The sequence below is a fragment of the Ovis canadensis genome, chromosome 18, assembly GCF_042477335.2.
Source record: "Ovis canadensis isolate MfBH-ARS-UI-01 breed Bighorn chromosome 18, ARS-UI_OviCan_v2, whole genome shotgun sequence".
Classification (NCBI taxonomy): Eukaryota; Metazoa; Chordata; class Mammalia; order Artiodactyla; family Bovidae; genus Ovis; species Ovis canadensis.
Window position 1 is genome coordinate 33284198 of NC_091262.1, and position 27775 is coordinate 33311972.

The following is a 27775-nucleotide window of genomic DNA, read 5'->3' on the forward strand; positions in this document are numbered from 1 at the left end:
CCGGCTCCGCAGGGGGAGAGAGGCTGGGGCGCAGATCAGCTGAAATCAAAGCCGCCGCTCCCCGCCCCGCCACGCCGCGCCCCTGCTGAGCCGCCGCGCACCTCCTCCTTTGTCACAATGTTTTTCAATCCGGTGAAGCAAACTGTCCAATTAGAGCTGGGGCCTCCGGCTTCCATCTTTGCCGACGTTTAATTAACATGCTCCTCTTGGCAGCTGCTGACAAGTTCCAGAAACAGGTTGTAAAGGCTTTTTGTCTTTACCCAGCATGGAAAATGAGGGGTGTTACATCGCCGGAACATGAATAGGTTGCATTTCAGCTCCTCCTCCCCTCCGCCTCCTCCCCCTCCTCCGGCTAGGGGAACGAAGGCCCGAGTGTGTGTGTGTGTGTCTACGTGTGAACTGTGAGGGGGGCGGGGAGGGCGGACTGAGAGTCAGGAGAGACCTTCTCCACCCCTTGCCTTCGCCCCTTCTGCTTGGAGTCTCTGCTCCACAAAGGATCTGGAATCTACTTCTTATTCTCCAGCTGGCACACTGTCGCGTCACGTCCTTGTTACCCATGCCAAACCTGGCCACGTTGATTCTCATCTCTGGTGATTCTCATCTCTCTCATTCTCAAGCTATTGGCCAGCCTTCTGGTGAACTCCTATTCAACCTCCAAAGCCCTGCACAGGTGGCCCACTTTGGTAAGCCCCCAGAGCTCTGAAGGCCTGTTGGAGTTCAAGGTAGATTCTGGATGTCAGGTGGATCCCCCAGCTACACTGTGAGCCCCCGGGGGGCTGGAGCTGTGTGTTACTCTGACCCGGGTGGTGGCAGGCCTTAATAACTGGTGGGAAGATCTGAATGGCTGCAAGGTTCTCCCAGTGCGGATGGAGAGCAGGGCTGGCTTGGCAGGGAGGAAGGTGGGAAGGGTTGGGGGAGGGGGAGTTGACCACAAAAGCCCTATCTCCCTGCCCCCTCACCCTGCCTGAGTGCCCGGTCACATGGAGGGCACATGGGCATGGTCTCACGCAATGGGTGTTTCTGGGGGGTGGTTGGATGTGAATGAAGTAACGAGGGGTCTTGGGGAAAGAGCCCAGTCTAAAAGCTGAGCTCTGTTAGGGGGCACTCCAGGCTGAGCCGACTCCAGCACCCCAAATTCTTCTTCTTGAGTCTGGGATGGTTTTCCCTGCAGTGTTCGTGGCAGCTGGGGGCTCAGGACTGAGTCTGGATGTTTCTTGGGTCTTATGCTTCCCTGGTGGCTCAGTGGTAAAGAATCCACCTGCAATGCAGGAGATCCAGGTTTGATCCCTGGGTCAGGAAGGTCAACTGGAGAAGGGAATGACAACTCACTCCAGTATTCTTGCCTGGAGAACCCCATGCACAGAGGCTATAGTCCATGGGGTCGCAAAGAATCGGATATGACCAAGCGACTCACACCCCCTCAAACTGGCCCTGTTGGAGAATTCACACCCATTCCACAAAGAACACCAGGCATGTTTATTCATGGAGGCCACCATCTGCATGGCACAGAGAGGTCTGGGGGATTCAGAGAGTATGGAAGACACTGGCTTACAGGAAGAGGTCAGCAGACACTGGCTGGCAGCTATGTTGTCTCCTAGGAGGACTCGGGTCCACCCTAGCCCCCAGCCCCACTCCTGCCTGTTTTTCTCAGGATGTGACCGACAAGAGCCCCAGTGGCAGGCCTCTTGCAGCTGGACTCTGGCTTGGATGCCCACTTTGTCTACATCTCCTCCTCCATTCTCAGGCAGGCCTCCTGGGATGAAGGTGGAGGGGGAGATGGAGGCGCCCTGGACCAGGCCAGCAGGAGGGGCGCACTCGCCTTGCTCTTGTGTTTCCAGCTTGGTCAGCACTGGCTCCTTGGGGAGCACCAGGACAATCTGTGGAGCCTGCAGGGAGAGAGCCAAGAGCAGCAGGCCACTGCCAAGTCCTGCCCAAAGCCCCTCGGGCACCTTTTCCTTTCCTGGACGAGATGGGCAGCATCAGAAGCAGCTGGTCACAGTCTCGCTTTTCCCTTCCCTTAATCCCTAGCAACCTCTCCAGCCACATCACTCAGCCTTTTGTCCCAGAAACAGTTCTTTGCAAACTCTGGTCTCCAAGGAGGTCAAATAGCTATGGCAAGAGCAGTGATAGTGACCTGGAAAGACCCCAGTTCCTCCACGTGTGCTGTGTTGGCTTTGAAGTACCTGAACCTCTCTGAGCCTTAATTTCCTCATCTATTAAAAAAGCCTCCCAGGTGGCACAGCAGTAAAGAATCCACCTACCAATGCAGGAGATTCAAGAGACCCAGATTCTCTCCCTGGGTTGGAAAGATCTGCTGGAGGAGGAAATGGCAACCCACTCTAGTATTCTTGCCTGTGAAATCCCAAGGATACGGGAGCCTTGTGGACTACAGTTCAGGGGGTTGCAGAGTCAGACATGACTGAGCATGAACGCAAGCAGGCATTAAAAAGAGGGAAGCTGGGATTTCCCTGGAAGTCCAGTGGTTAAGACTTCACCTCCAAATACAGGGGGTGCAAGTTCAATTCCTGGTGGGGGAGCTAAGATCCCACATGCCTTGTGGCCAAAATAAAACAAAACATAAAACAGAAGCAACATTTATTGTAATAAATTCAATAAAGACTTTTAGAAAAATGATCCACATCAAAGAAAAAAAATCTTGATAAAAGAAAAGTGAGAAATAATTGCACTTGTAGATATCTCTAAGGTGTCAGGTGCAAAAGGTATGAAAAAGGGCTTGGTGCATCTCACAGAGGGAGCAAGGAAATGTTAGTAGATGAAAAAAAAAAAAAAGGGAAAGAGAATGAGAAGGAAAGAAAGAAGGTTCTTGCCCGAGTTGATCAACTGAATAGAGCCAGCCCTGTCATTTCCACTTTTATAAATGAGGAAATTGAGGCTCAGTCTCTGGGGTGAAGGGATCCTCAAAGTCACGTAGGCAGTAAGCGGCAAAGCCATGTGTGCTCCCAGGTCACTTTCCATATATTCTTTCCAGTCCAGAATGCCTTCCACAGATTCCTGTGTCTGTCCAGTCTGTCCAGGATGGTCTGACACCAAATGCCTCTCCCACCAACCCCAGCATGAGGCTGGCAGGTAGAAGCTCAGATCCTCAGTACTTGATGCTTGCTTTCTGCCCCTTTGCTGGTGGCATCTGATTCCCAGAGCTGGGCCCCCAAGGACAAGCCAAACCCATGCTCACCTGCTTCTCTCTTGCCCCGGGAGTTTAAGGTTCTGAGGGCTTGATGCTGGAGTCCTCAGAATGGAGGGCAGTGCTTTTCGGCTCCTTGGGTATCTGCAGAGAGAGGAGGCGGCTCTGAGGGCCCTGCCCCAGGTGGGGAGGTGTGGCCGGTGGAACTAGAACAGCCTGGGCAAGGCCAGGAGCAGCGAACGGTGTGTGGTGGGCGCCACCTTGTGATCACCGTGCAGTTTGCATGCTGTGAAGCAGGGCAATCCTTCACACACATCCTGCTCCTAGTTCAGTTAGCCACGGTCCAGGGTGCTTGGGCACTGCAAGGCCAAGCAGGACACAGTCCTTGCCCCACTAGAGCAAAGGAAAGGGGTCCAAGTGAAGTGCACAGTGACAGTATGAGTTGTACATGCACACAAGAGGCTGATAACCCAGCCTGGGGGGATTCCAAGTGTGCCAAACGCACTTCTGAAAGAGGAATAGTAATGCACCAGGTAAGAGGCAGTTTGGCAAGCTCCCTGAACGCCACGCTGGCCCAAGAGTGAGGCTGGGGTGGGGAGTGAGGATGTAGGGGCAGCCACAAGTGGATTGGTAGATGGGAGTATGGGTGGCAGAGATCAGCCCAGCCTTGGCCTCAAGGCTTAGATTTGATCCTAAAGATGCCCTCACCTCTGCTCCTGGGGGACATCTGCCTCACCTCTGTCCTCTGGGAAGTCACCTCATCTCCCAGGTAAACTGCCAGAGGCCAGGGGCCATGAGAATGGCCTGATGGTGGCTTCCTTCCAATGGCATGGGATTGTGTGGCTTGAAACTGACCACTGCTGATAATACAGCACAGAGAAGGTGGGAACTTGGAATAAGCTATAAAGATCGAAGTCCCATGGACAGAGGAGCCTGGCAGGCTACACGGAGTCACAAAAGAGTCGGACACACCTGAGCGACTGAAACAACAGCAGCGTAAATGATCAAAACAGAACCAAGAGGGAATCCCAGGGGTCCAGGGGTTAGAACTTGGCATGTGCACTGCTGTGGGTGCCAGGGTTCAGTCCCTAATGAGAAAACTAGAACCCCACAGAAAAGGAAGAAGAAAACGAAACCAAGAGTGAACAGCTATGTATGGGAATGGATACATTTTTTTTAGTTTATTTCTTTAACCTTAAACTTTTTTGGGCTCCAAAATCACTGCAGATGGTGACTGCAGCCATGAAATTAAAAGACGCTTACTCCTTGGAAGAAAAGTTATGACCAACCTAGATAGTACATTCAAAAGCAGAGACATTACTTTGCTGACTAAGGTCCGTCTAGTCAAGGCTATGGTTTTTCCTGTGGTCATGTATGGATGTGAGAGTTGGACTGTGAAGAAGGCTGAGCGCCGAAGAATTGATGCTTTTGAACTGTGGTGTTGGAGAAGACTCTTGAGAGTCCCTTGGACTGCAAGGAGATCCAACCAGTCCATTCTGAAGGAGATCAGCCCGGGGATTTCCTTGGAAGGAATGATGCTAAAGCTGAAACTCCAGTACTTTGGCCACCTCATGCGAAGAGTTGACTCACTGGAAAAGACTCTGATGCTGGGAGGGATTGGGGGCAGGAGGAGAAGGGGACGACAGAGGATGAGATGGCTGGATAGCATCACGGACTCGATGGACGTGAGTCTGAGTGAACTCCGGGAGATGGCGATGGACAGGGAGGCCTGGTGTGCTGCGATTCATGGGGTCGCAAAGAGTCGGACACGACTGAGCGACTGAACTGAACTGAACTGAAACCTGTGTGGTTTCTAATTGTGGTGTCTGAAATAATTCAAGTTCCCACTTAAAATATAAAATGAAAATAATTATGCTGCTAAAAAATAAAGTTTATTCATAATATAATAACACAAAACAGTTCTTATGATAGAGAAAGAGAAAGAGCAGGATATGAAATCAAGTATAATATCAGCTATTTAAGAAAAGTCCATGTAGATTTAAAAAGGAGGGGCTGGAAGGAAATATACCCAAAATATTAATAGTGCTTGAATGAGGGTGATGGAATTTCTATTTATCTCTATTTCCAGATTTTCTTTAATGAACTTCTATTCATGTTATAATTTTAAAAATAATTTAAAGAGAGAAAATTTAAAAGGCTTATTAGTTATGTATATAATATTGGTTTTTAGTGGATATTAGTTAAGATTATCCTGAAAACTTCTGGTATGATTTTAAAAATACAGAGCCAGCTAATCATTAAAGATGCAAATTAAAACCACAATGAGCCATCACCTCACACCTGTCAGAATGGCTGTCATCAAAAAATCTACAGGGAGACCTGGGTTCTACCCCTGGGTTGGGAAGATCCCCTGGAGGAGGGCACGGCAACCTACTCCAGTATTGTTGCCTGGAGAATCCCCACGGACAGAGGAGCTTGGTGGGCTACAGTCCATGGGGTCGCAAAGAGTCAGACCCAACTGAGCAATTAAGCACACAACAAATGTTGGTGAGGACGTGAGAAAAGCGAACCCATGTACAGTGCTGGTGGGAATGTAAATTGATGCAGCCACTATGGAAAACAGGATAGAGGTTCCTTAAAAAACTAAAAATAGAACTGCTGTATGATCCATCAATTCCACTAGTGGAAATATATCCGATGAAAATGGAAATACTAATTTGAAAGGATATTTGCATGCCGATGTACACAGGAACATTATTTACAAGAGCCAAGGTGTGGAAACAACCTAAGCACCCAACAACAGATAAATGGAAAAGGAAGATGTGGTGTGTATATAGATATGCAGTGGACTATTGTTCAGCTCTAAAAAAGAATGAAATCCTGCCACGTGCAACAAAATAGATGGACATAGAGGGTGCTTAGCGAAATAAACCAAAGACAAAATATGTTATCACTTCTATGTAGACTCTAAAAAATATTTATTTTTTAGAATGAATGAATATAACAGAAAAGAGACAGACTCACTGATATGGAGAATAAACTAGAGGTTACCAGTAGGGAGAAGGAAGGAGGGAGGGTCAAAGTGGGGTAAGAGATTAAGAGGTACAAGCAAACAACTATGTATGAAATCAACAAGCTACAAGGATATATTGTACAGCACAGGGAAATATGGCTGTTATTTTATAGTAATTTTAAATAGAGTGTAATCTATTAAAATGTTGAATCACTATGCTGTACACCTGAAGTTAATTTAATACTGCAAATGAACCATACTTTAATCATAAAACAAACAGCCAAAAGATGGGCAGACCCTTGTCCCAGGGGCCACAGACACAGGCTAGGTCTCTGCCCTTGTCATGAGGAGGAAGGCTGGGAGACAAGAAGGACCCTGTGTTTCATTCCCCATTTCCTAACACAGGCAAATACCTGTCATGATGATTCATGGGGAGGAAGGCCACCCTGAAGTCACAGAAAGCCCGGCACATTTTTAAAGAAGCTGAGTTCTGTGACATTCTACTACTTTCAGCTTCTAGAACAATGTTTCTCAAGTTAGATTTTGTACCAACGCTGTTCTAGAGGCTGCTCTAGAGGCTTAGGGGAGTGTCAGTACAAGATCACCTGGGAGCTAGTTCCCATGCAGAGTCCAGCTGGGCTAACGCCTGGGAAACTGAGTTTTTACCAGGTCACCAGGTGCTTCTTATGGCTACAGAAGCTGAAGACTGCATTGTGATTCTTAACCCAGGCCGTATATTAGATTCACCTGGCAAATTTTAAATACAGTGCTAATATCCAGGCCCCGCACAAGACCAGTGAACGTCAAGTCTCTGGAGGCTGAGGCCTGTGAGGTTTCTAAAGACCCCCAGGTGATTCCAGTGTGCATGCGAGGGCCCAACCACTGGTCTTAGGTGGTTGGTTCACAGATGAGTTTTTCATCAGAATCATGTGGAGCGCTTATAGACAGAGGGCTGGGCCCTGCCCCTTGAGCTTTGAAATCAGGAGGTCTGGGTGGCACTTGAGAATTTATGTTTCTCACAAGTTCCCAGATGCTGCTGCTGCTGCTGTTCTAGGGAGCATTATACTTTGGGAAGTACTGCTCTAGAATGAGGGCTTCCAAGGTGGTTCAGTGGTAAAAGAACCCACCTGCCAGTGCAGGAGAGGCAGGAGACGTGGGTTTGATCCCTGGGTTGGGAAGATTTCCCTGGAGAAAGAAATGGCTACCCACCCCAGTATTCTTGCCTGGGAAATCCCATGGACAGAGGAGCTTGGCAGGCTATAGCCCATAGCACCGCAAGGAGTTGGACATGACTGAGCATGCACACATGCTCAGAATGAAGCCTTTAACCCCTCAGGGGATAGCCTCCCGGATAAAGGAGCAGAGGACGCAAGCTCTGTCCCCCAGCCCTCAGCTTCTGGCTTCCCAGGCCCCAGCCCAGCTGATGGGGTCCAGGGAGAGGAGCCGTGGGGCAAGTCAGCAGAACTCACCTCCCAGTAGACTGCATCCTCAAAGCAGTTCTCATCAGGCGCTTGTCCCCAGAATGGTAATCTCAGAATGACCCCTAAAGGAAGTTGGAGGTCCCAGAGGTCAAGAATGACTTCTCTGCCTACCCAGAACTTCCCCTCAACTGGAAAAATCCCCCCGGTTTCAGAGCCATCAGTGCAGAGACAAAGGGCTCCTGGGGGCTCCAGGTGACCTCTGGCACACACTGTTGGGTCCCCCAACCACAGGGCCCCACCTTTTCTGGCATGGTTACCCCTACTTACCTACGATGATGCCGCCTACCAGGGCCATGGCCAGTGACACAAAGAGCCCGGCAGCCTGGAACCTGCCCTGCGTGTTTGGGCTCCAGTTTAACTTGGATCTTTCAATGCCAAAGGTATAGGCAAGCCTGGGGTAGAGACAGGGAGCAGGTCAGGATCCCCTGGAGAGGCCAAGTGACTACCCACTGTCACACCACACGCATGAGTGGACATGAAGGCTCAATAACCTCTGGGCCTCAGCCTTTCCATCTGCAGAATGGGGGCACTAAAAAGATCAGATGGTCTCTAAGATTCTTATGGAAGGACAGAGGTTGAGGAGAGAGGCCCATGAAATAGTGGTCCGGAGTGGGTGAGAAAGGGGACAGAGATAGTCTTGGACCCTAGAGGAATAGTAGGAAGGAGGAATGGAGAAGGAAAGAGGGAGCTCAACCTCCTTATACTGCCTCCATTCTTACCCTTCCTCCCCATACAGATCAATGTTGGCGATGCTTGCCGTCACTGCGCCTGCAATACCGCCTATGATGCCAGGAATGCCGTGCAGGTTGTGAACACCACACGTGTCCTGGATGCGCAACCGGGACTCCAGGAATGGCTGGAAACAGGGGGATGAGTGTTGCTCAGGCAGGGGGCTGTGGCAGGCTGTAGGGAGTCCAGGATTCTGGAAGCCCCAAATACACAGAGACCCAGCCCCCACCCTCTCCCTAGAGACTGCCCGCTCCCCGCCCCCGCCCCCCAACCCAGTCCCTGGCCCTGGAGCTCTCACCGTCAGGTACACAAAACCCAGGGTGGAGACGATGCCGCAGATGAAGCCGATGATGAGGGAGCCGAAAGGCAGGACCATCAGCTCGGCAACGGTGCCCAGGCCCACTCCTCCGGCGAGCGTCGCGTTCTGGATGTGCACCTGGGCAGGGCAGGCAGAGCAGGCGGGAACTCAGTCCTCTCCCAGAGTAGCGTCCTGGAGGAGCTGACCTAGGGCCCAAGTTGATCTCCTGTGCATGGGGGGCCACCTGGGAGCCAGAGATGGCTCCCGTGCCTCAGCCAGGAGACTGCAGAGGACTCCAGCCTGAGCCCAGGCTTGGGACAGCCGCCCCTGTGCTGCCTGTACAGCTGCCACGCTCACCAGCGCTCGCGGCATCCTCTACGTGCACATGTGCCTGTGTCCGTGGGCTCCTTCAGCCCACCCGCACGTCCCCTTCGGAGCTGGGTGCCCAGACACGAAGGCGTGCCCAGGTTCGTGTGCCTGATGCCCTCTGTATGCACGTGTGCTGGCATCAGAATCTGTGCGCCTACAGGAGCACCGGCTGACTCTCTGAGGACCTACCTGTGCCATGGACCGCGGTGCTGGCTTGCGAGGAGTATGTTTCATCTCCACAACAAGCCCAGGAGGCGAGTACAGTTACCTTTTCATGTTTGCAGGTGAGGAAATTAAGGCACGGGGGAGGTTCATGGACTTGTCGAAGACCACACGGCCAGCCAAGGGCAGAAAAGTGTCTTGATCCAGGTCCGTGTGGAGCCAGAGCCCCTGACCTTCATCCTCTCCCATGTCCCTCCCTGCATGTGACCACATGAGTGTGTCTGATTCTCTCTCCCCGGGGCCTGTGTCCCCATCTCTCTGTACAGTGACTGTCCAGTGCATCCTGGGGCTCAAGGCTGTGTCCCGGAATAACACACACTCCTGGCAGCATCTTGGCACATAGGTGCCTGGGTCTAAAAGCTAGTGTCAGAGTATTAAATGGTGGGACTTCGCGGATGGTCCAGTGGTTAAGAATCCACCTTCCAATGCAGGGGACGCAGGTTTGATCCCTGGCTGGAGAACTAAGATCCCACATGCCTCCGAGTAACTAAGCCTGAGCACTGCATTGAAGACCCAGTGCAATCAAAAATAAATAAAAAGAATATCAGAGAGAGAGGTGGTCTTCTTTCTGTAGAAAAATCTACCAACACCCATTACTCCCCCAGGAATGACAGGAACACATGTCCCAGTGGCGTGATATGAAGGGCACTGGGCAACACCGCAGCCCCATAGACGTCCCAAGTGTTTTGAAGGGGTTCTGTTTTGAGCGTGTGGAGGGGGCAGGTAGGGGCAAAGCTAGGAAGGCTGGGGGCCAGAAGCTGGTTTTTTGGGGGGGTTGCTCAGTCCAGAACTAATGACAGCACCCAGGTTGTGGGGAGAGGAGGATGAGAAGGAGCAGGGGCAGCCGGCATGATAGAACCTTCATGAATCTGGTTCTGGGCTCTGCCTAAAGCCAGCTGTGTCATCTGGACAAATCATTTCTCTCGGGGCCTCAGTTTCTTCATCTGCAAGATGGGTGCAATAATCCCTATGCTGCCTGCTTTCCTGAGTTGTTGGCAGGGCGTGGTGATCAGTGCCCACTGGGCACAGGCAGTTGTGGCCTCAGCTTCCCCCAAGGTTTCGCCACCAGCACCCCACTCACCATGTCCAGCTTGCCTTTTCTATGCAGGGCGCTGGACAGCGCCACTGAGGTGAGCACGCAGGCTGCTAAGGAGCAGTAGGTGTTGATGACTGCTCGGTGCTGAGCATCTCCGTGATTGGATATAGCCGAGTTGAAGCTGGGCCAGTACATCCACAGGAAGAGGGTGCCTGGCCATTCCGGACAGGGCCGGTGGAACCGGGAGAAGGGGTATTAGATGGGCCTGATGGAGCTTGGACAGACATTCCGTCCTTTAGCTCCAGAGATATCAAGTGACTCACACACCCCAGCCATTTCCCTCCCCTGGAATTTTATTTGTGCTGGGGGCTCATCTTGGAAGGCCCTCCCTGGGTTACTCACTGCCTAATGCTGTCTTAGTCTTCCACTCCGCCCCAGGAAATCTACCCTGACCCCACAACTTGGTGAAATGCCTCCCACCCTGCTTCCCAGGCACCTTGAGGGAGAATCTTTTTCTCCACTGTAGGGAGATAATCAAGTTGCTTGGCCATCTGTTCTACCACCCTGCAAGGAGCTCCTTGAAGGCAGGGCTGGGTTTTAAGAGACCAGAGAAGGTAGCTGGTATGTGTTCTCTGGAATGAATGGACACAGGAAATAGGCACATACACCTTGCTGAGATCAAGGATGGACGCATTTCCTGGTTATCACTGTGTCTGCCCTGGGGCATTCGAGGGAACACGCAGGATGAGTGACCGACTTCTTCCAGCCCCATGGGGAAAAGGGACAAGTAACTGGGATCCTTGAAATAGCTATAGGCAACCTCTCCCTGCCCATTCTCCGAAGGGAACTGGCAGCCACCCACCAGACCATGTGGGGATGAGGTATGATCACTGCAGCCTGAAATGCTCATGGTGACCCTCACCCACCACGGTAGCACGGCAGCCCTTGGTCATCATGGGGGCCCCCTCAGTCACTATGGAAGCTCTCACCGATCATAGCAAAGAGGTCCGAGTAGTACGTAGAACTCTGCCTCTCCTTGCTGTGGTGTAGGTTAGGGCGGTAGAGAATCCAGGCCACTGTGAGCCCAAAGTAGGCTCCAAATGCATGGATGGTCATGGAGCCCCCCGAATCCTTCACCTGGTGGACGGGTACAAGGGTACTGTCAGGGTCTGACCCTCCTCTCCCTCCCTCCTCTGACACTCTCCCACCCCCACCTCCCCACACACAGACAGAGGTGCAGCTGTCTCCAAGGAGGTACAGGCTACAGAAGGAAGCCCAGGGCCCTAGCAGACCCATCAACTGGGAAGGGGAGGAAGTGGGGATCCCCTCCTCAACTATACTTCAGTGAAAATTAAAGTGGGGAACTTCCCTGGTGGTTAAGAATCCGCCTGCCAGTACAGGAGAAATGGGTTCAATTCCTGGTCCGGGAAGATCCCATATGCCACGGGGAAACTAAGCCCATGCACCACAGCTATTGAGTCTGTGCTCTAGGGCCCGTGCTGCACAAGAGAAGCCACCACAATGAGAAGCTCATACATTGCAACGAAGAGTAGCCCCCGCTCTCTGCAACTAAAGAAAAGCCTGCACAGCAGTGACGGCCCAGTACAGCCCAAATAAATTAACAACAAAAAGGAAATCATAGACCTGCTTCTTCCCTTTAGATGGGAAACCCAACCAGAGAGGTAAGCGTATCATCCAATGTCACAGGGCTAGTTGTTGAATTGTTGACATACCTCTTTCCTGACTCCCAGCCTGGTGGGTGCCTCTACTAGCTGTGTGACCTTGGGGGAGCCCCTTACCCTCTTTGAGTCTCAGTTTTCTCATCTGCAATGTAATGTGATGTAATGTAATAGGAGTAATAACTGTGCCTGGCTCAGAAAGAAGGACTGAATGAGATAACCCACGTGAAGCATTCAGAGCAGGGCCCAGGCAAGGGCAAGTGCTCCTTAATTGTCAGCGGTGATTACTGTGTTTCAACTTGGCTGCAGGAAAGACTCAAACACTGTCATGCATTTGAGGGAATTTCTGCAGCAGATCAGAGAGGGGTTTTGAGGGTCAAAGAAGCCTTCTCTGCCTCTAAACTCACACCCGAGGTACTACTTCTCAGCCAATTTCAGATCTCATCTATTGACTCCCCTGTGTACCCCCTCACCTAGCCTAGCTTCTTTCTCTCTACCCACCCCAACCAGTCTCCAAGGCTGGTTTAGTCACCTTTTTTATAAATTGCTTATGATCCACTTTCTTCTCTTTGTCCTAGGCCAGAGCCAGTCCCATTACTTCTCACCAGGGTGACTAACACAGCCTCTTGACTCTCTGCCTCCAACCGTTCTCTTCACCACAGCCAAAGTGACACTTCCATAGCATGTATTTGACCATGCCCCTCTCCTGCCTGGAACTTTCCATAGCTCCCTATTGCCCTCATGATAAAGTTGAGACTCTTTAACACAGTCTGTGAAAGTCTTGATGATCCATGCTCCTTCCTCCCCTCCCTAGCACCCCACCCCCATTCCCTCTGCCTCAAATACCTTTGCTCATTCCTTTGCCTGATTATCTACTTGACTTCTGGCTTTAACAACTCTTCCTCCAGGAAGCCTCCCTGGCCTGCCATATGCTGGCTCAGGTCCTCCTCCCCTTCCCTCAGGGCACCTAGCCCTGGAACTCCATCCTTGTCTCACTGTCTGGTCACTATTTGCTTCCTGGCCCCCTCACTAGGTTGTGAGTTCCTTGGGATTGAAACAAAGAGTCCTGCTCACTCCTGTATCCCACTGCCTGGAGCACTGCCTGACATGTAAATCCAAAACTTATTCCCTTGACAAATACTTCTCAATAATTTATTAGGTATTGGGCCAGGTGCCAGGAATAGAGATAGTCTCCAAACAGATAAGGTTTCACCCTTATTTTCCCTTAAGGATAAATGCTCTGAAGAAAATTAGTCAAGGGTAGTGACTAGGAGGAGGTAAGGGAGAGGGCAACACTGGTAGAACCTGGGCCGGCCTCTCTGAAGAGGTGAGACTGCAGCTGAGACCTCAGTAATGAAAAGGAGCAGGGAGATGAGCACTCCAGGCAAAGGGAGCAGTAAGTGCAAAGGCCCTGAGGTGGAACCAAGCTTGGGTATTTGAAAAGCAGACCGCAGGATACGGTCAAATCACAGAAAGATGGGGAGAGAGTAGATGATAAGCTTAGAGAAAAGGTTGAGGCCAGAACATGTAGGGCCTTAAAACAAGTTTAGATTTGATTTGAAGTGAAATTTAAAAAAAACAAACAAACAAACAGGGTTTTAATCAGAGGAATGGTCTTATATGCATTATTAACAGGTCCCCACAGCTGCTGGTGGAGATTAGCTAGCTTGAGGTGGTGGGTCGGGCAAGGATGAGGACAGGGAGGGACTTCCCTGCTGGTCCAGCGGTTAAGACTCTGTGCTTCCACTGCAGGGGGCACAGGTTCAATCCCTGGTAAGGGAACTAAGGTCCCACATGCCACCTGGAATGGCCAAAAAAAAAAAAAAAGGATGATGACAGGGAGCTGAGTCAGGAAGAAGGAATATGATAGTGCGGTATCTGAAAACAATGACAAAATGAGTGACCGAATGTAGGGTGGTCTGAAAGCAAAACCGCTGGGGGTGAGACTTCCCTGACAGTCCCAAGATTCACATTAACACTGTGCTTCCACTGCAAGGGCGTGGGTTCAATCCCTAGTTGGGGAACTAAGATCCTGCATTTGGCACAGCACAGAAAAAAATAAGAATGGAAATCATGTGCTCAAAATAGTTAAACAAAAAAGACTGAATTCCAGATGATACTGAGGAACCACTGTGCAAGTCCTGATCACTCTGCTTCTGAGAAATTCTATGTTAAAAAAAACAACAACCCGTGAGGGTTTCTAGGCAGAGTCCAAATATAGAGAAGTTGGAGAATGAGAAAGGGATGGGGTTCCTGAACAATCCCTACTCCTGCAAATATGCCAAAGAGGTGTCTAAACAAGAGTCAGAGGCCTAAGATGCTCTTTACCTTGGCCAGTGAATTAGTCAACCTCAGGGGGCATCATTCCTGCCGTAGAGGTCCATGTGAATGGCACCCCCAGAGTTTTGCAGTGTGCTACGTGTGCAACTGTACATGTCTGCTTTGGCCACTCCCCTGGGAACCTTCCTTACAGACGTGCACCCTCAGTATACTGGGTCATTTTCTTGGCAGAGCATTCTGGGAATGTGTGTGTGCAAGATGATGTGCAGGAATATCCCATTCGTTCCCTCTGATGTGCCAGACGGAGAAAGGAGGAAGAAAACCAACATGCGAGGAACCTCTACTCTGTCTGGTTGCTGGACTGATGTACCAGGTGGATGCTCAATATATGTCATTCTCCTGCTTTACAGCTGGGGAAACTGAGACTCAGAAGATTAAGTGACTGGTCAAACTTGAATTGAATCCAGCTGGCTTGTCTCCCCAGTCCTTTCTTTCTCTGTCACCTTCCTGTCCCCCCAAGTGTCCCTTCCACCGCCATCCCTGTTCTGAGCTCTGCTCACCTCTAACAGGTTGAGGAGAATGTACTCATTTATTGAGAAGAGGGTCACTTGGAAGAGAGTCATGACGAGGAGCTGGACAGGGCTGACTTTGCCCAGAACTGCCCCAAAGGCCACACAGACAGAGCCCACGCAGAAGTCCGCATTGATGAGGCTGTGGGGAGACAGGACAGGGGAGGGGCTGAGACCACAGCAAGAAGTGGCACTCAAGCTCTGGGGTTGAATCTGAACTTTGGTCACCTGTGGGTTTGGGCTTGTGGTCTAACTTTGCTGAGCCTCAGTTTCACCATCTGTGGTAATGGGCACATAGCATCTTAGAGCTACTCTAAGAATGCAAAGAAATAGCCTGCGAAGTATCCAGCACAGCAGTGGCACATACTAGATGCCACCACACCCTTCCTTTGAGGGCCTATCTCAGGCCCCACCCTCTTCCTTGCAGGCATCTTGTACTCAAGGCACCCAAGTGATCTGGCTGCTGTTGTTGAATACCATCTGGTCCGCATTTGGGACCTTGTCCTACCCTTCATTTTCTCCCTGCCCTTCCAAAACCTCTTCTCACCCACCACCTCTTCAGGAAGCCTTCCCCAATACCTCTAACCAGATGTGGTCTCTGCCTCCAAATCCTTATCTCTACACACACTTCTCCTGCTGGCTACCAGGGCCTTGCTTGGGTTTGAGTCATCATGACCTCCTCTTCACCTTACCTGGGAGAGAGGATCTATGTCCAGGGAAGAAGGAAGGACCTTCCTGCAGGCAGTAGGGAGCTGGGGGCTGGGTGGAGAGAGGGGACAGGAAGGCCAACAGAGAATGCAGGCCAAGGAGCTTGCAGGCCCTCCTAAAGTCTGGACCCTGAAAACCCAGCCAGATAGCAGAGGCATACCATGTGGTAAGAGGGGATCTAGATTCCATCCATGTGCCCGCTGTGCCTAACCCAGGTTTCCTTGGGCCCTGCCAGCAGCAAAGGTATCCTGGAGTCCAAGGCAGACTCTCAGTGTGGCCTCCAAGTCATGAGCGTTGTCAACCAGGGTCCTCATAAAGACAGCAGCAGCTACTGCTTCCTTAAGGCAGTCACAGCCACAGGAGCCCCCTCCCCCATACTCGTGTGTGTGTGTGTGTGTGTGTGAGTGTGTGTGTGTGTGAATCAGGAAGTGAGAAGTAAGAAGCCAGCCGATGGTAGGGACAGTGTGTGGAGTGGGGGCAGGGCACTGTCTCCGCAGGGTCCCTCCCCAGACAAAGGATGTCCACTGGAATGTCTCTTCACTATAAGCCTTGTTCATTGCCTCATCCCCTAGGCCTGGCCGAATACATGATGACAGGTGCTAAGTGCCAGGCACTTCAATGCTTGTTCAGTGCAGCACAGGCCCTCCTGTATCACACCTGGACCCATGGAACAGGTACCGTTATTAGCCACATCATAAAGATGGGAAATGGAGACTTAGAGAGGCAGAGTTATTTGCCCAAATTACCATAACTCAGCCGGAAGACCACCTGGCAGCGATCACCCCCTAGGAAGGAGTGAGAGGAAGCGCACAGAAGCCCACGCCTGGGCCCTCGGCCCCTGGGAAATGGATATCCGGATGTCACATCTCAGGCAAGGCCCGAGAATGGAGGCCGAGGAGCACACAGGTCCTCCTCGAGTCTGGGGAACAACCCTGGAGGGACAGGTGGGATCTGGGACTCTTCAGCAGGGGCAGGACAGAAGCTAGGAGAAGGATCCTCAGGTGAGGTCTAGGGGGCCACATGTTCATCTCAGCCCTGGGCACCAGAAATCCACTCCAGCTAAGTTGCCGAAAATCATTTCCCCCAAAACCAAGTTGCCAAAACTCAAGTTGTCAAGTGACTAACTTGTTAAATAACTGGTTCAAAAAATTTAACCCACAAAAGTTTACAATAATTTCCTTTGAACATTTAAAAAAGCTCCATACTTCTGTTTTGCATTTAGCCATAGCTATTTTGCTGTGGTGGCCAATTAAATATATCACAGGCACTTTTATACTTTGGGTCTGTGGCTTTGGGAATGAGAATTTCTTGTGTATCTTATACAGTAGAGTGATATGCATGTATGTCATAGATTTATATACAAAAAGACCAATTTCTTGGTTCCAAAACATTTTCTACCTAGTCGACTATTTTTCCTGTTTCTCTTAATTCATGGATTCATTAATTAGCTCGAATGAATTAATATTTTGCAAATATTTGGCATATGTTTAAATTTCAGGCCCCTGGCCTGTGATATCTGATTGGTGTCTTGTATGTGACAACAGGGATTTGTACTTCAAATGTAGTTTTGGGGAGGGAGGTTCAAGAGGGAAGGGGCATAAGTATACCTATGGCTGATTTATGTGATGTGCAGTAGACACCAACACAATATTGTAAAGAAATTATTCTCCAATTAAAAATAGATGTTTAAAAGCACGTGGTTTTGTACCAATTTGCCTCTAAACCCTTTCTGTGGATTTGGTTTTCCAAGCATGTTAATGAATGTTTGTTTATATACACCAACGGCAACTTTCTCAAGTTATGAAATGTACTTTTCTTTAGCCAAATGTCATATGTCTACAGAAATTGAAGACAATCTAACTGGACTTAAAGAAGAGCCTTCAATAAACCGAACCTTGACTAAAAAGGGAAGGGAGGGGGAAAATCTCCCAAAGGCTGTTGATTTTGTACCATGCAACGGAAACTGTGGTCAGTTTCTTAAGTTTCCCTGGCTGGAGAGTTTGATAAATGAGTCATTCAGTGAGATGACTGCTTGGCAAGCTGGTTTTTGGCAAGTTGGCAAATTTACTGTATAACCTGGTGGAGGTGTTGAGGGAAGAAGCATGCTAAGGCTCCTAGGAGGCCTCTTCAGACAGAGGGAGGGGCTGAGCTCCCTGATAGAAGGGAATGTAGTACTTGTCAGACCAAAAGATTGTCACAGACAAGTGATGAGGATGGAGGTGAGAAGAGATAGGGATCAGGGGCCCCCTCGGAGGCTGAGGCAGGAGGGACTTCGGCCCTAGGACTCCGCACAGGCCTCACAGTTCTTTGCTCTGTTCCGTGGGTGAGGACACAGGCAACTGGATTCCCCATTCAATATTCCCTCTACAGTGAATCTAAGGAGGCTGCTTCAGGCAGTCCCACACTCCTTCCCCTCACCTGCCACCCGCTCCCTCCCCTCCATGGGTCCTATGGCCTGAGGTCTCCCAGGGCAAATTGTGATGTTTGCCCTGAGGTGTCAGAGCAGAGTCCGGACTTGGACCCTGGGGAAAGGCCTTGCATCCCTGCAGCCTGTGTCTTAGGAGGAAGGAAACCCTCCAATAGCACTTGGTTACCATGAGAACTCCCACCCTGGAGACTCACTGATCAGGAAGTGAGTGAGTGAGTGAATGAGTGAGTGTGTGTGTGTGTTGGGGGTGACGGGGTGTATGTTGCAGGGCCCCTGGGTACCCTGGCTGGATGACGAAGACCCAGCTCACAGTCCAAAGACTCTAGGCCACGCCCCCGGACCCCGCCTCCCGCACGGGCCCCGCCTCCCGCACGGGCCCCGCCCACTGCTCCCCGCCCCCGGCCCGAGCCGCGCTCACTTCTCTAGGTTCACCAGAATGTAGCGTCCGTCAAAGGATTGAAGCCAGCCCTGCATGAGCAGCGCCCACTGGATGCCGAAGGCCGCCAGCAGAAAGTTGAAGCCCACGGAGCTGTAGCCGTAGCGCTGCAGGAAGGTCATGAGGAACCCGAAGCCCACGAAGATCATCACGTGCACGTCCTGGAAGCCTGTGGGGAGAACACAGCCCAGAGTCCCGGTGGCCTAGCGAAGCTCCCCGCTGCAGCCCTGCGTCTGGGCCAGCGCGGTCCGCGGCTGAGCCTGTGTCCGCCACTGGCCGGGCCTGGGCCACCCTCCAACCTCCATCCCGCCACCCCTACATCTGGATCCTGAGGCTCCTGCAGTAATTATGACTCTGCTGTGGGTAGAAGAGCCACTACTACCCCATCACATCATAAGATACAAACTGCCATGTATACAACAGATAAACAACGAGGTCCTACTGTATAGCAAAAGGAACTGTAGTCAATATCCTACAATGAACCCTCGTGGAAAAGAATATGAAAAAAATGTATTTATATATATGTATAACTGAATCACGGCTATACACCACCAACTAACAACACTGTGTATCAACTGTACTTCAAGTAGAAGAAAAAAAGCCTCTGGGGTGGACTGGGCTGGGGGGATGGAGGTGAGACCCCCACTTTAGATCACTTAGACCACTGGGTTTTAAGGCCAAGGAATGCCCTGTTGGGAGATGACAGCCCCCTTTCACTGCCCTCACCAAGGGCCTTACCTGCGCAATCCCATTCTTCTGCCGTGGAGAAGCTAGTCTCATTTGGCCTAGGAGTCCCTTAACTGGCCAAAATAATTAGGTACCATAACAAATGAAAATCATAAAAAGCAGGAACTTTAAAAAAAAAAAAAAGAGAGAGAGAGAGAGAGACCAGAGAGGGTTCTTGCTTACAACAGGACGCTGACAGCCCAACAGTTAATGTGGAATGAGCACTGAAGTTGGAAAATCATAATTTTCACAATGAAGATTTCATCACTGGATGTTAAAATCCAGGGACAAACTTTGAGGAAGATCGAGGTATTTGCATTGTCTTAAAGGAGTCTCCCCATAGATTGCTTATGAGTTGTAAAGGAGAGTGAAAAAACATCCGGTAACCATACAGTGGAGACATTGGGCAACATCTTGATGGTGTGATCACAATTAACACCACCTGTGTGGGACGCACGGACCTTGTACACCTTCAGGAAGATATTCTGAAAAGGACACATCACCTATGTAGTGCTCTGGCTGAGAAGGCACAGTCCCAATCTAATCACGAGGAAACACCAAACAAAGGAACATGCTATTAGAAAGGGGTTGAAGCTGGACTCTTGAAAAATATCAGTGTCTTAAAAGATAAAGAAAGCCTGCCCTTGTGAACGTCTGTTATAGGACAGACACGTGCTAGGTGCTGTACCTACTCAGGAATGTTCTAGGTTAAAGAGGCTAAAGAGACAGGTCAAATAAATCCAATACTTGACCCTAGACTGGATTCTGGATTTGGCTGGGGTAGGGAGTGGGCGTGGGTGCAGGGGAATGCCGCAAAGGTTTGTATACTGACAAAATTGTATAGGGACAGTATATTAAAGTAGCGTACAGTGTAAATTCATGAAGTTGATTACTGTGGTGATGGAAGAGAATGCCTCTATTCTTAGGAAACAGTGGAGTAATTAAGGCGGCCAGACCACAATATGTATAACGGACTCTCAGTTCAGAGGAAAAGGAACTGTATGTACGTATTTGCTTTTATGTGGGAAAAGAGAGAGATGCTTAATGGGAGTTAAAAAGAGTATATAGTGTTCTTTGTACTATTTTTGTTTTAGCAACTCTTTGTAAATTTGAAATGATTTTCCCAATTAAAAAATTTTGAATAAAAGAGAACTGCAGGGCTCACCAAGCCTGGCCTGGCCCACCCGCCAGTCTCCTCCTTCTTCCTTTCCTTGGTCCTCCCTTCCCTCTGGTGCCCCAGCCACACTGGCCTCCCTGGGCTCAGTCTCACTCTGGATCTTTGCCTGTGGTGGTCCCTCCACATAGGACGCTGTTCCCGCAGAATGGCCAGCAACTTCTTCTTGTTTAGTCGCTCAGTCATGCCTGACTCTTTTCTTCTGTCCATGGGATTCTCCAGGCAAGAATACCGGAGTGGGTTACCATTTCCTTCTCTATTTCTTCTTGTGGATCTCAGCAAAAAGTCACCTCATCACAGAGGCCTTCCAGACCCCTGAGTTTCAACTTGGTTCACCCCCTCATGACACCTTCTTCTTTCGTTTCTAGTTCTTACAACAATTTGTAGTTAGGTAGTTAGGTTTGTTTGTCTGGCGCACTAGACTTTAAAGCTCCAAGGAGTCAAATGGTGGTGGTGGTTTATTTGCTAAGTCATGTCCGACTCTCTGCGATCCCATGGACTGTAGCCTGCCAGGTTCCCCTGTCCATGGGATTTCCCAGGCAAGAATACTAGAGTGGGTTGCCATTTCCTTCTCCAGGGGATGTTCCCAACCCAGGGACTGAACCTGCATCTCCTGTATTGCAGGCAGATTCTTTACCGCTCACCCACCAGGGAAGCCCCAGGAGTCCAGGCCAAGCCTGTTTTGTTCATGCTGGTATTCTCCACTGCCTATAGGTATTCCCCGGGGTGGATGCTCCATAAATATCCCTGAAGGGATGAATGGATAATTACTGTTGTGATCTCAGGAGTGCCCAGATATGCCAGCTGTGCAGCAGCCAAGGGCCCCAGGTGGCACTTCACCATCAGGGGAGACCGCAGACCCTCTCCTGTCTGATGTCTCCTATCCACTGGGTAGATAGGCCCTGATGTCCACGGCAGCCCGGTGAGCCACAGTGTGGGCGGGCAGCGATGCTCAGGCTGTCCTTCCCCTCCCGTGTGTGAGACTGATTTTGTGTCATTATCGTGTTTCATGGTTCATCGTGCTTCTCTGTTGTGGAGGAAACTGAGCTAACATATGTGAAGCGCCATCCACGGTGTCATGGTGACTCTTGGGAAGAAGCTGATGGGTGACAGACTGGGGAGAGAGGGGGGAGACACCTTCAGACCACAGTTACCAAAGCAAATGCAGGCAAGGAGGAAGAGGTTGCTGGGGAGGGAGGGAGGTGCTGGGTCTAGGGCTGATCGCGGGAGTTTGAGATGACCCGTGACCCCGGGGGTGGGTGGTGTCGGCAAGCGTCAGGCGGGGTAGTGTGGGCGCAATGGAGCCTGGCCATTGTTGGAGCTGGACTCTGAGGTCCGACAGACCTGCACACAGAGCTGGGAGTTGGAACGATGAGCCGGAGACAGGAGCCGAGGACTGGCGGTGGAATTGAGCAGATTAGACAGGGACGGTGCTGGCAGGGAGGTGAGGGGAACCCCTGGGAAGAGGTAGCATCGAAGACTTCCATAGCTAGAAGCTCTTTGGAGGTGGGAGAAGCAGGTGGGCAGGGGCAGGGGCTCGGGCTCAAGAGACTGGAGGCGGCCTTCCTGGGGGCTGCCTTCAGCTCTCCCTGAGGCCTGGGACGAAAGAGCAGAGAGCGCACAGCTTCTCAGGGCTTCTCCCTGCCGGTCCCCACCTCGCCAGTTCTCTGTCCTTCTCTGTGACTCCCCGGCTGTCCTGACCTCTGTCTCTAACCCTTCTGTGGATGTCTGTTTCTTGTCCCCCAACCTCAGGCGCACAGACTCCAGCTTTGCTCTCTTTCCGCACCTTCCTTATTCGCTCTCTTACTCCCTTCTATCTCCTAAACTGGTCCTTACTGGAATACGAATGTTTTTCAGTCACTAAGTCGTGTCTGATTCTTTGCAACCCCATGGACTGCAGCACACCAGGCTTCCCTGTCCTTCACTGTCTCCAAGAGTTTGCTCACACTCATGTCCATTGAGTTGGTGATACCATCAAACCATCTCATCCTCTGTTGCCCCCTTCTCCTCCTGCCCTCAATCAGTCCCAGCATCAGGGTCTTTTCCAATGACCTGACTCTTAGCATTAGGAAGCCAAAGTATTGGAACTTCAGCTTCAGCATCAGTCCTTCCAATGAAGATTCACAGTTGATTTCCTTTAGGATTGACTGCCAAATGAGTTCGATGCTACTGAAAATGCTTTTAATAATAATGATCCAGAACTTCCCTGATGGTCCAGGGGCTAAGACTCTTCGCTCTCAATGCAGGGGTACTGGATTTGACCCCTGGTCAGGGAACTAGATCCCACATGCCACAACTAGGATCTGGGGCAGCCAAATAAATAAATAAATAAATAAATTATATATATATATATATATATATATATATATATATATATATAAATGGTCTGAAGGTCCAGATTGTATGACCTTTAGCAAGGACATAACCTCTTTGACCTAAGTTTCTTTTTCTGTAAAATGAAGAATAGTAACAGAACTCAGAGGTGTCTGATACACATTTAATGTCACCCAATCAAAGCCCTGGGTATAAACATGATTCCTCAGCAATTGCTTGCTGTTGTTCAGTCGCTCAGTCGCTCGTGTCTGGCTCTTTGCGACCCTATGGACTGCGGCACACCTGGCTTCCCTGTCCTTCACCATCTCCTGGAGCTTGCTCAAACTCATGTCCATCGAGTCGGTGATGCCATCCAACCATCTCATCCTGTTGTTCCCTTCTCCTCCAAAGCAATCGCTTAATTATATTAATTACTACTTCTCGTTTTCTCTTTCAAGACTGACCAGGTGCTTTGCATTGGGTTGGCGACTTGCTGGGGGTCAGCGGAAGTTGGTAAGACAACGCCTCTCTTCCCCTACTTTCCCCAGCCTATAGTGAGTGACTCAGGCAGCCAGGCAGAGTCCCTCCCCCATGGGAGGTCCCCCAGGGGCAAGGATGGCTCCTGGAGGCCAGTTCTGAGAACCGCCATCAGGGGGCGCCAGTACACAGCTGTTCTGCGACCCCTTCCTGGCTCAGTCTCTTGGGAAGGTCTGAAGAAGGCCAAGTTTTGAAATTTTCTGAAATCTGAGGATCAAGTTTCCCATGCTGGTGGGCAACATCAGCTCTCTCTCCAACGCTTCTTCAGCCCTACAGCAGCCTGGGGACAGGCTCTTCCCATGCTCTACAGCCCAGCCTAAACTGTTGCCTTTCAAATCCACTGGCCAGTCCCTCAATTCTCCAAGGCTCTGTGTCCACCTCTCCCACAACTCGGAGCTGGACACAGAACCATCCCATCACTGCAAGACCTCCTGGGGAGGTGGTTGAGGAAGTGGCAATGCCACAGAGACTAGGGGAAGCAGGTTTTGTGCAGTGTGAGGGCTTGGCCTCACCCCTCCCTATGCCACTGACCAGCTGGGAAAACCTCTAAGCTCTATCTCTAGCAACATAAAATAGAAACAAATACACTCCTTGTCTGACAGAGCAAGCAAAAAGTGCTTGTGAGTGGGAAGAAGGTTTCTCTGGTGGCAGGTAAAGAATCTGCCTGCCAACGTGGGAGACACGGGTTTGACCCCTGGGTTAGAAAGATCCTCTGGAGAATGGAATGGCAACTCACCCCAGTAGTCTTGTCTGGAGAATCCCATGAACAGAAGAGCCTGGTAGGCTACAGTCCATGGGGTTGCAAAAGAGTTGGACGTGACTTAGTGACTGAACAACAAGTGGGGACAGCACAAAGGAATTTAAATGCTATAGTAGTTCACACTCATGTTCAAAGAGATATTCCTTGGCCACATCACTAAAGTGACGTGAAGTGAAAGTCGCTCAGTCGTGTCTGACTGTTTGCCACTCCATGGACTCGTCCATGGAATTCTCCAGGCCAGAATACTGGAGTGGGTAGCCTTTCCCTTCTCCAGGGGATCTTCCCAACCCAGGGATCGAACCCAGGTCTCCCGCATTGCAGGTGGATTCTTTACCAACTGAGCTATCAGGGAAGACACATCACTAAATGGATGCTAAGCCTGCACTTAAACACCTTCAGCAACAGCACCAGTCCCTTCTGAGGAAGCTTGATACCGGCTTACTGTCCTCTGGTTTCATGTCATGAGACATGCCCTCCTGGCTACCCATTATCTTCAATCTTCCAAGAGTTCCTGTGCATTAAATAACATTCCCACTTCATAGAAGAGCATACTGAGACTCAGTGTGATTAGAGAGGTGGCTTAATCTATTTTGGGTTTCCCTGGTGGCTCAGATGGTAAAGAAGCTGCCTGCAATGCAGGAGACCTGGATTCAATCCCTGGGTTGAGAAGATCCCCTGGAAAAGGAAATGGCAACCCACTCCAGTATTCTCGCCTGGAGAATCCCATGGGCAGAGGAGCCTGGCGGGCCATAGTCCATCGATCACAAAAAGTCAGACACAATTGAGTGACTAACACTTTCACTTTACTCCATTTCAAGTGATGGGCCCATATCTGTTTACTTCCAAAGTCAACTTCCAGGTTACACTGCCCTCTGCTTGAGGAATGCACAAATCTGAGGTTTAGTTCCCAGGAGCACAGGGTGAAACTTGCCACCTCAGTTTTATGAACCAGACCTTCAGGTGTTTGAAACTGTGGCATCCTCAGCCTTAGGTCATTTCCTTTCTCCCTCTGTTTTCCCGGGAAGCTTCGAGAGCCCAGGCTCTGATGGCTTCTCCTCAGGCCAACCTCCCCAGACACTGCCCGGAGAATCAGCCCAGGAGGAAGCTCGTGTTCAGCAGCTTGGGCTTTCAGGGGACTGCCAGGACGGGTCCCCAGCTGGTTCTGTGCCTGCTATTTACCAAGGGGCCCATGCCCCGGGAGCCGTATTCAGGCACCCCTGGGCCCCAGCTTGAGCCAGCTGGAGCTAGACTTCTCTGAAAACTGAGATGCCCAAAGGACTCCTCTAATCCTCTGGGCAGGAATGAAGCCTGCACAGGTGTTGACAGCATGGAACCAAGAACCCAGAAAGTACCTAAAGGGACTGCCCTCACTCCACCCCCCTGGGAACTGCCTTGAGGCCCGGGAACCCAAGCTTGGGGCCATACCTACGTTCCAACTCCTAGTCACAGCCACCAGTAGGGAAGGAGAAGAGGGGAAAGGTGAGATGAAAGGGAGGAGAGCAGTCCAGGTGGGTGGGTTCAGGTCCCTGGAGCTCCTACGCTGGCTCACTAGGTTTCTGGATGAGTGACTTTTGCAAGACATGTCCCCTCTCTGGCCTCAGTTTCCTGGTCTGTGAAATGGGAGTCATAACATTGCCAACAGTCATGTACAGATGTGAGAGTTGGACCATAAAGAAGGCTGAGTGCCAAAGAATTGATGCTTTCAAACTGTGGTGCTGGAGGACACTCTTGAGAGTCCCTTGGACAGCAAGGAGATCAGACTAATCAATCCTAAATAAAGGAAATCAATCCTGAATATTCACTGGAAGGACTAATGCTAGAGCTGAAGCTCCAATACTTTGGTCCCCTGATGCTAAGAGCCAAGGTATTGGAAAAGACCCTGATGCTGATGAAAGATGGGTGGCAGGAGGAGAAGGGGGTGACAGAGGATGAGATGGTTGGATGGCATCACCGACTCAATGGACATGAGTTTGAGCAGACTCTGGGAGATGGTGAAGGACAGGGAAGCCTGGCGTGCTACAGCCCATGGGGTTGCAAAGAGTCAGACACGACTGAGCAACTGAACAACAACAAGTCGTGGAGGGAAGATCAATTTGCATAGCTGACTGTCGGAGATGAACTTTAGGGTCCCTTCTGAAACTAACAGTCCATGACTATGTGAGTACCAACAGTTAGAAAGAGACTGTCATTGGCTGTTGGCAGATGGTGTGGAAAGCTAGAAAGCACAAGGGCATGAAGAGTCCTGGGCTGGGAGTCCAGAGGTTGGGCCAACCCAAGTAAACTTGCCCCAGTTCTTCTAACTGCTGAGTCCTAGGGCCTCTGCATTTCGTAGTCATCTAGTAATTGCTTCATTATGAAGTGAGGACTCCATGCCCAGCACAGTGCCAGAACTTTATGTGCCATGTCTCATGCCAGCCTCACCCCACTCCTGTAGGGTAGGTCCCATTATTATCCCATTGGACAGATGAGGAAATCGAGTCTGTGTATTGTTGACATTTGCCTACAGGTTACCCACCTGGCTGAGGGCAGAGCCGTGATACAGGTGAGGTGTGGTGACTCTATGGACAAGCTGTGTTAATCACGGCACCTCGGATGCCAGAGAATTCAGGGGCGTTTCTCTCCCTCTCCAAGCCAAAACATGGTTGTGCTTTGGTCCTCCACACCAGCAGGGCTGGTAGGCCAATGAGCCACCCCTGCAGCCCTTGACGTTGGAACTACTCTGTTAAGGTGGAGAGTTTGGGCACAGCTGGACGGGAGAGCTAAGGTCACACACCGGCTGGGGTCTCCTGAAGACATCAAGAAGGGCTCTCTGAAGGGAGGTTGGAGGTCTCTGAGGACACCTGGAGGGAGCTCTCTTCATGAGTTTTCACGAGTTGAAAGGAATCTGGGCAGCCTGACCATTTCTGGAGCTTAACCTCCAGACACTGGGAAGTCTCCATAGTGGGGAGCCTAAGAGGGGCGGGGCAGGGGGCTGGGGGCGGCATTTCCTCCTGCAGCTCCGGCCCGAGGCCAGGCAGGACTCTCCGCCTGGCGGGAGGGGACCCGCAAAGTGGACCTGCAAGGTGGCGGGACTTACTCGGGTAGCGATAGTAGAATTCGTTTTCCAAGTCAGTGGACAAGTTCTTGATCACCTTCTCCTCCAACCAGTGGGGATCGGCATCCATTTCGTAGCGCACGAACACGCCGAAGAGGGCGATCAGGGCCACCTCCAGGAGCAGGCAGGCGATCGGCAGCCGCCAGCGGAGATTGGTGTTCCAGATCATGCTGCAGGGGGCGCCTGGCCGGGGCGGGCAGCGGGCAGTTCGGAGGCTTGAAGGCCGGACAGCCTTATAAGACCTGGGGCAGGGGCGGGGCGGGGCGGCCGAGTCGGGTGTTGCGGAACAGTTGGTCCGGGTGCCGCCCGCGCGCTCGCCCAACTGGCGAGGGGACCCGCGGCCCCTGGCTCGCCCTGCAGCCAAGGGCCCCCCGCATCGGGGTGGGGGGCGGGGGGGGGGGACGGTAGCAGGCGCAGGAACCGAGAGGGCAGAGGGCAAGGAGGGATTAAGGCGCCCAGCCTCTGTGGATCCCACAGATGCCAGGCAGCAACTGCTTTCCCCGTTTCGTTCCGGTGAACAGAGAAAGGAAAAGAAGATCCTTTGCCTCCCACCGAGATAAAAAGGAAGGCGTTCCGACAGAACTCTTCACCATCGCCATCATCATCATCTGCTTTTCTTCTGCTTCGGCGTCATCCCTTTCTTTTCCTGATTACAAAATTCATACAGGTACCTGAAAAACCAGGAACGTCCAAGAAACTGTCACAGACCAGGCAAGCCTGAAAAGACAGGGACCGATCAAGGCGATGTGGTACCCAGGGACTGTACCCTGGGAGAGAATGAGACTGTTAATGGGAAACTGGCGAAATCCAAATAAAGTCT

General features: G+C 51.0%; 1 protein-coding gene across 2 annotated transcripts; it reads right to left on the reverse strand.

Annotated features, from left to right (window-relative positions):
- Positions 1 to 155: 155 nt before the first annotated feature.
- RHCG (Rh family C glycoprotein) lies at positions 156 to 27775 on the reverse strand. 2 transcript variants are annotated; one of them, XM_069559523.1, is made up of 11 exons: positions 26938 to 27775; positions 18334 to 18520; positions 14771 to 14921; positions 11241 to 11388; positions 10297 to 10463; positions 8625 to 8762; positions 8317 to 8453; positions 7865 to 7989; positions 7586 to 7659; positions 3194 to 3286; positions 156 to 1258 (listed from the first exon to the last, which is right to left on the reverse strand). In XM_069559523.1, the coding sequence occupies exons 1-10, from the start codon at positions 27122 to 27124 to the stop codon at positions 3218 to 3220; spliced, it is 1383 nt and encodes a 460-aa protein (XP_069415624.1). In that variant the 5' UTR covers positions 27125 to 27775; the 3' UTR covers positions 156 to 1258; positions 3194 to 3217. The 2 variants fall into 2 exon arrangements, with proteins under 2 accessions (XP_069415624.1, XP_069415622.1); XM_069559521.1 differs by lacking the exon at positions 156 to 1258 and adding an exon at positions 1453 to 1886.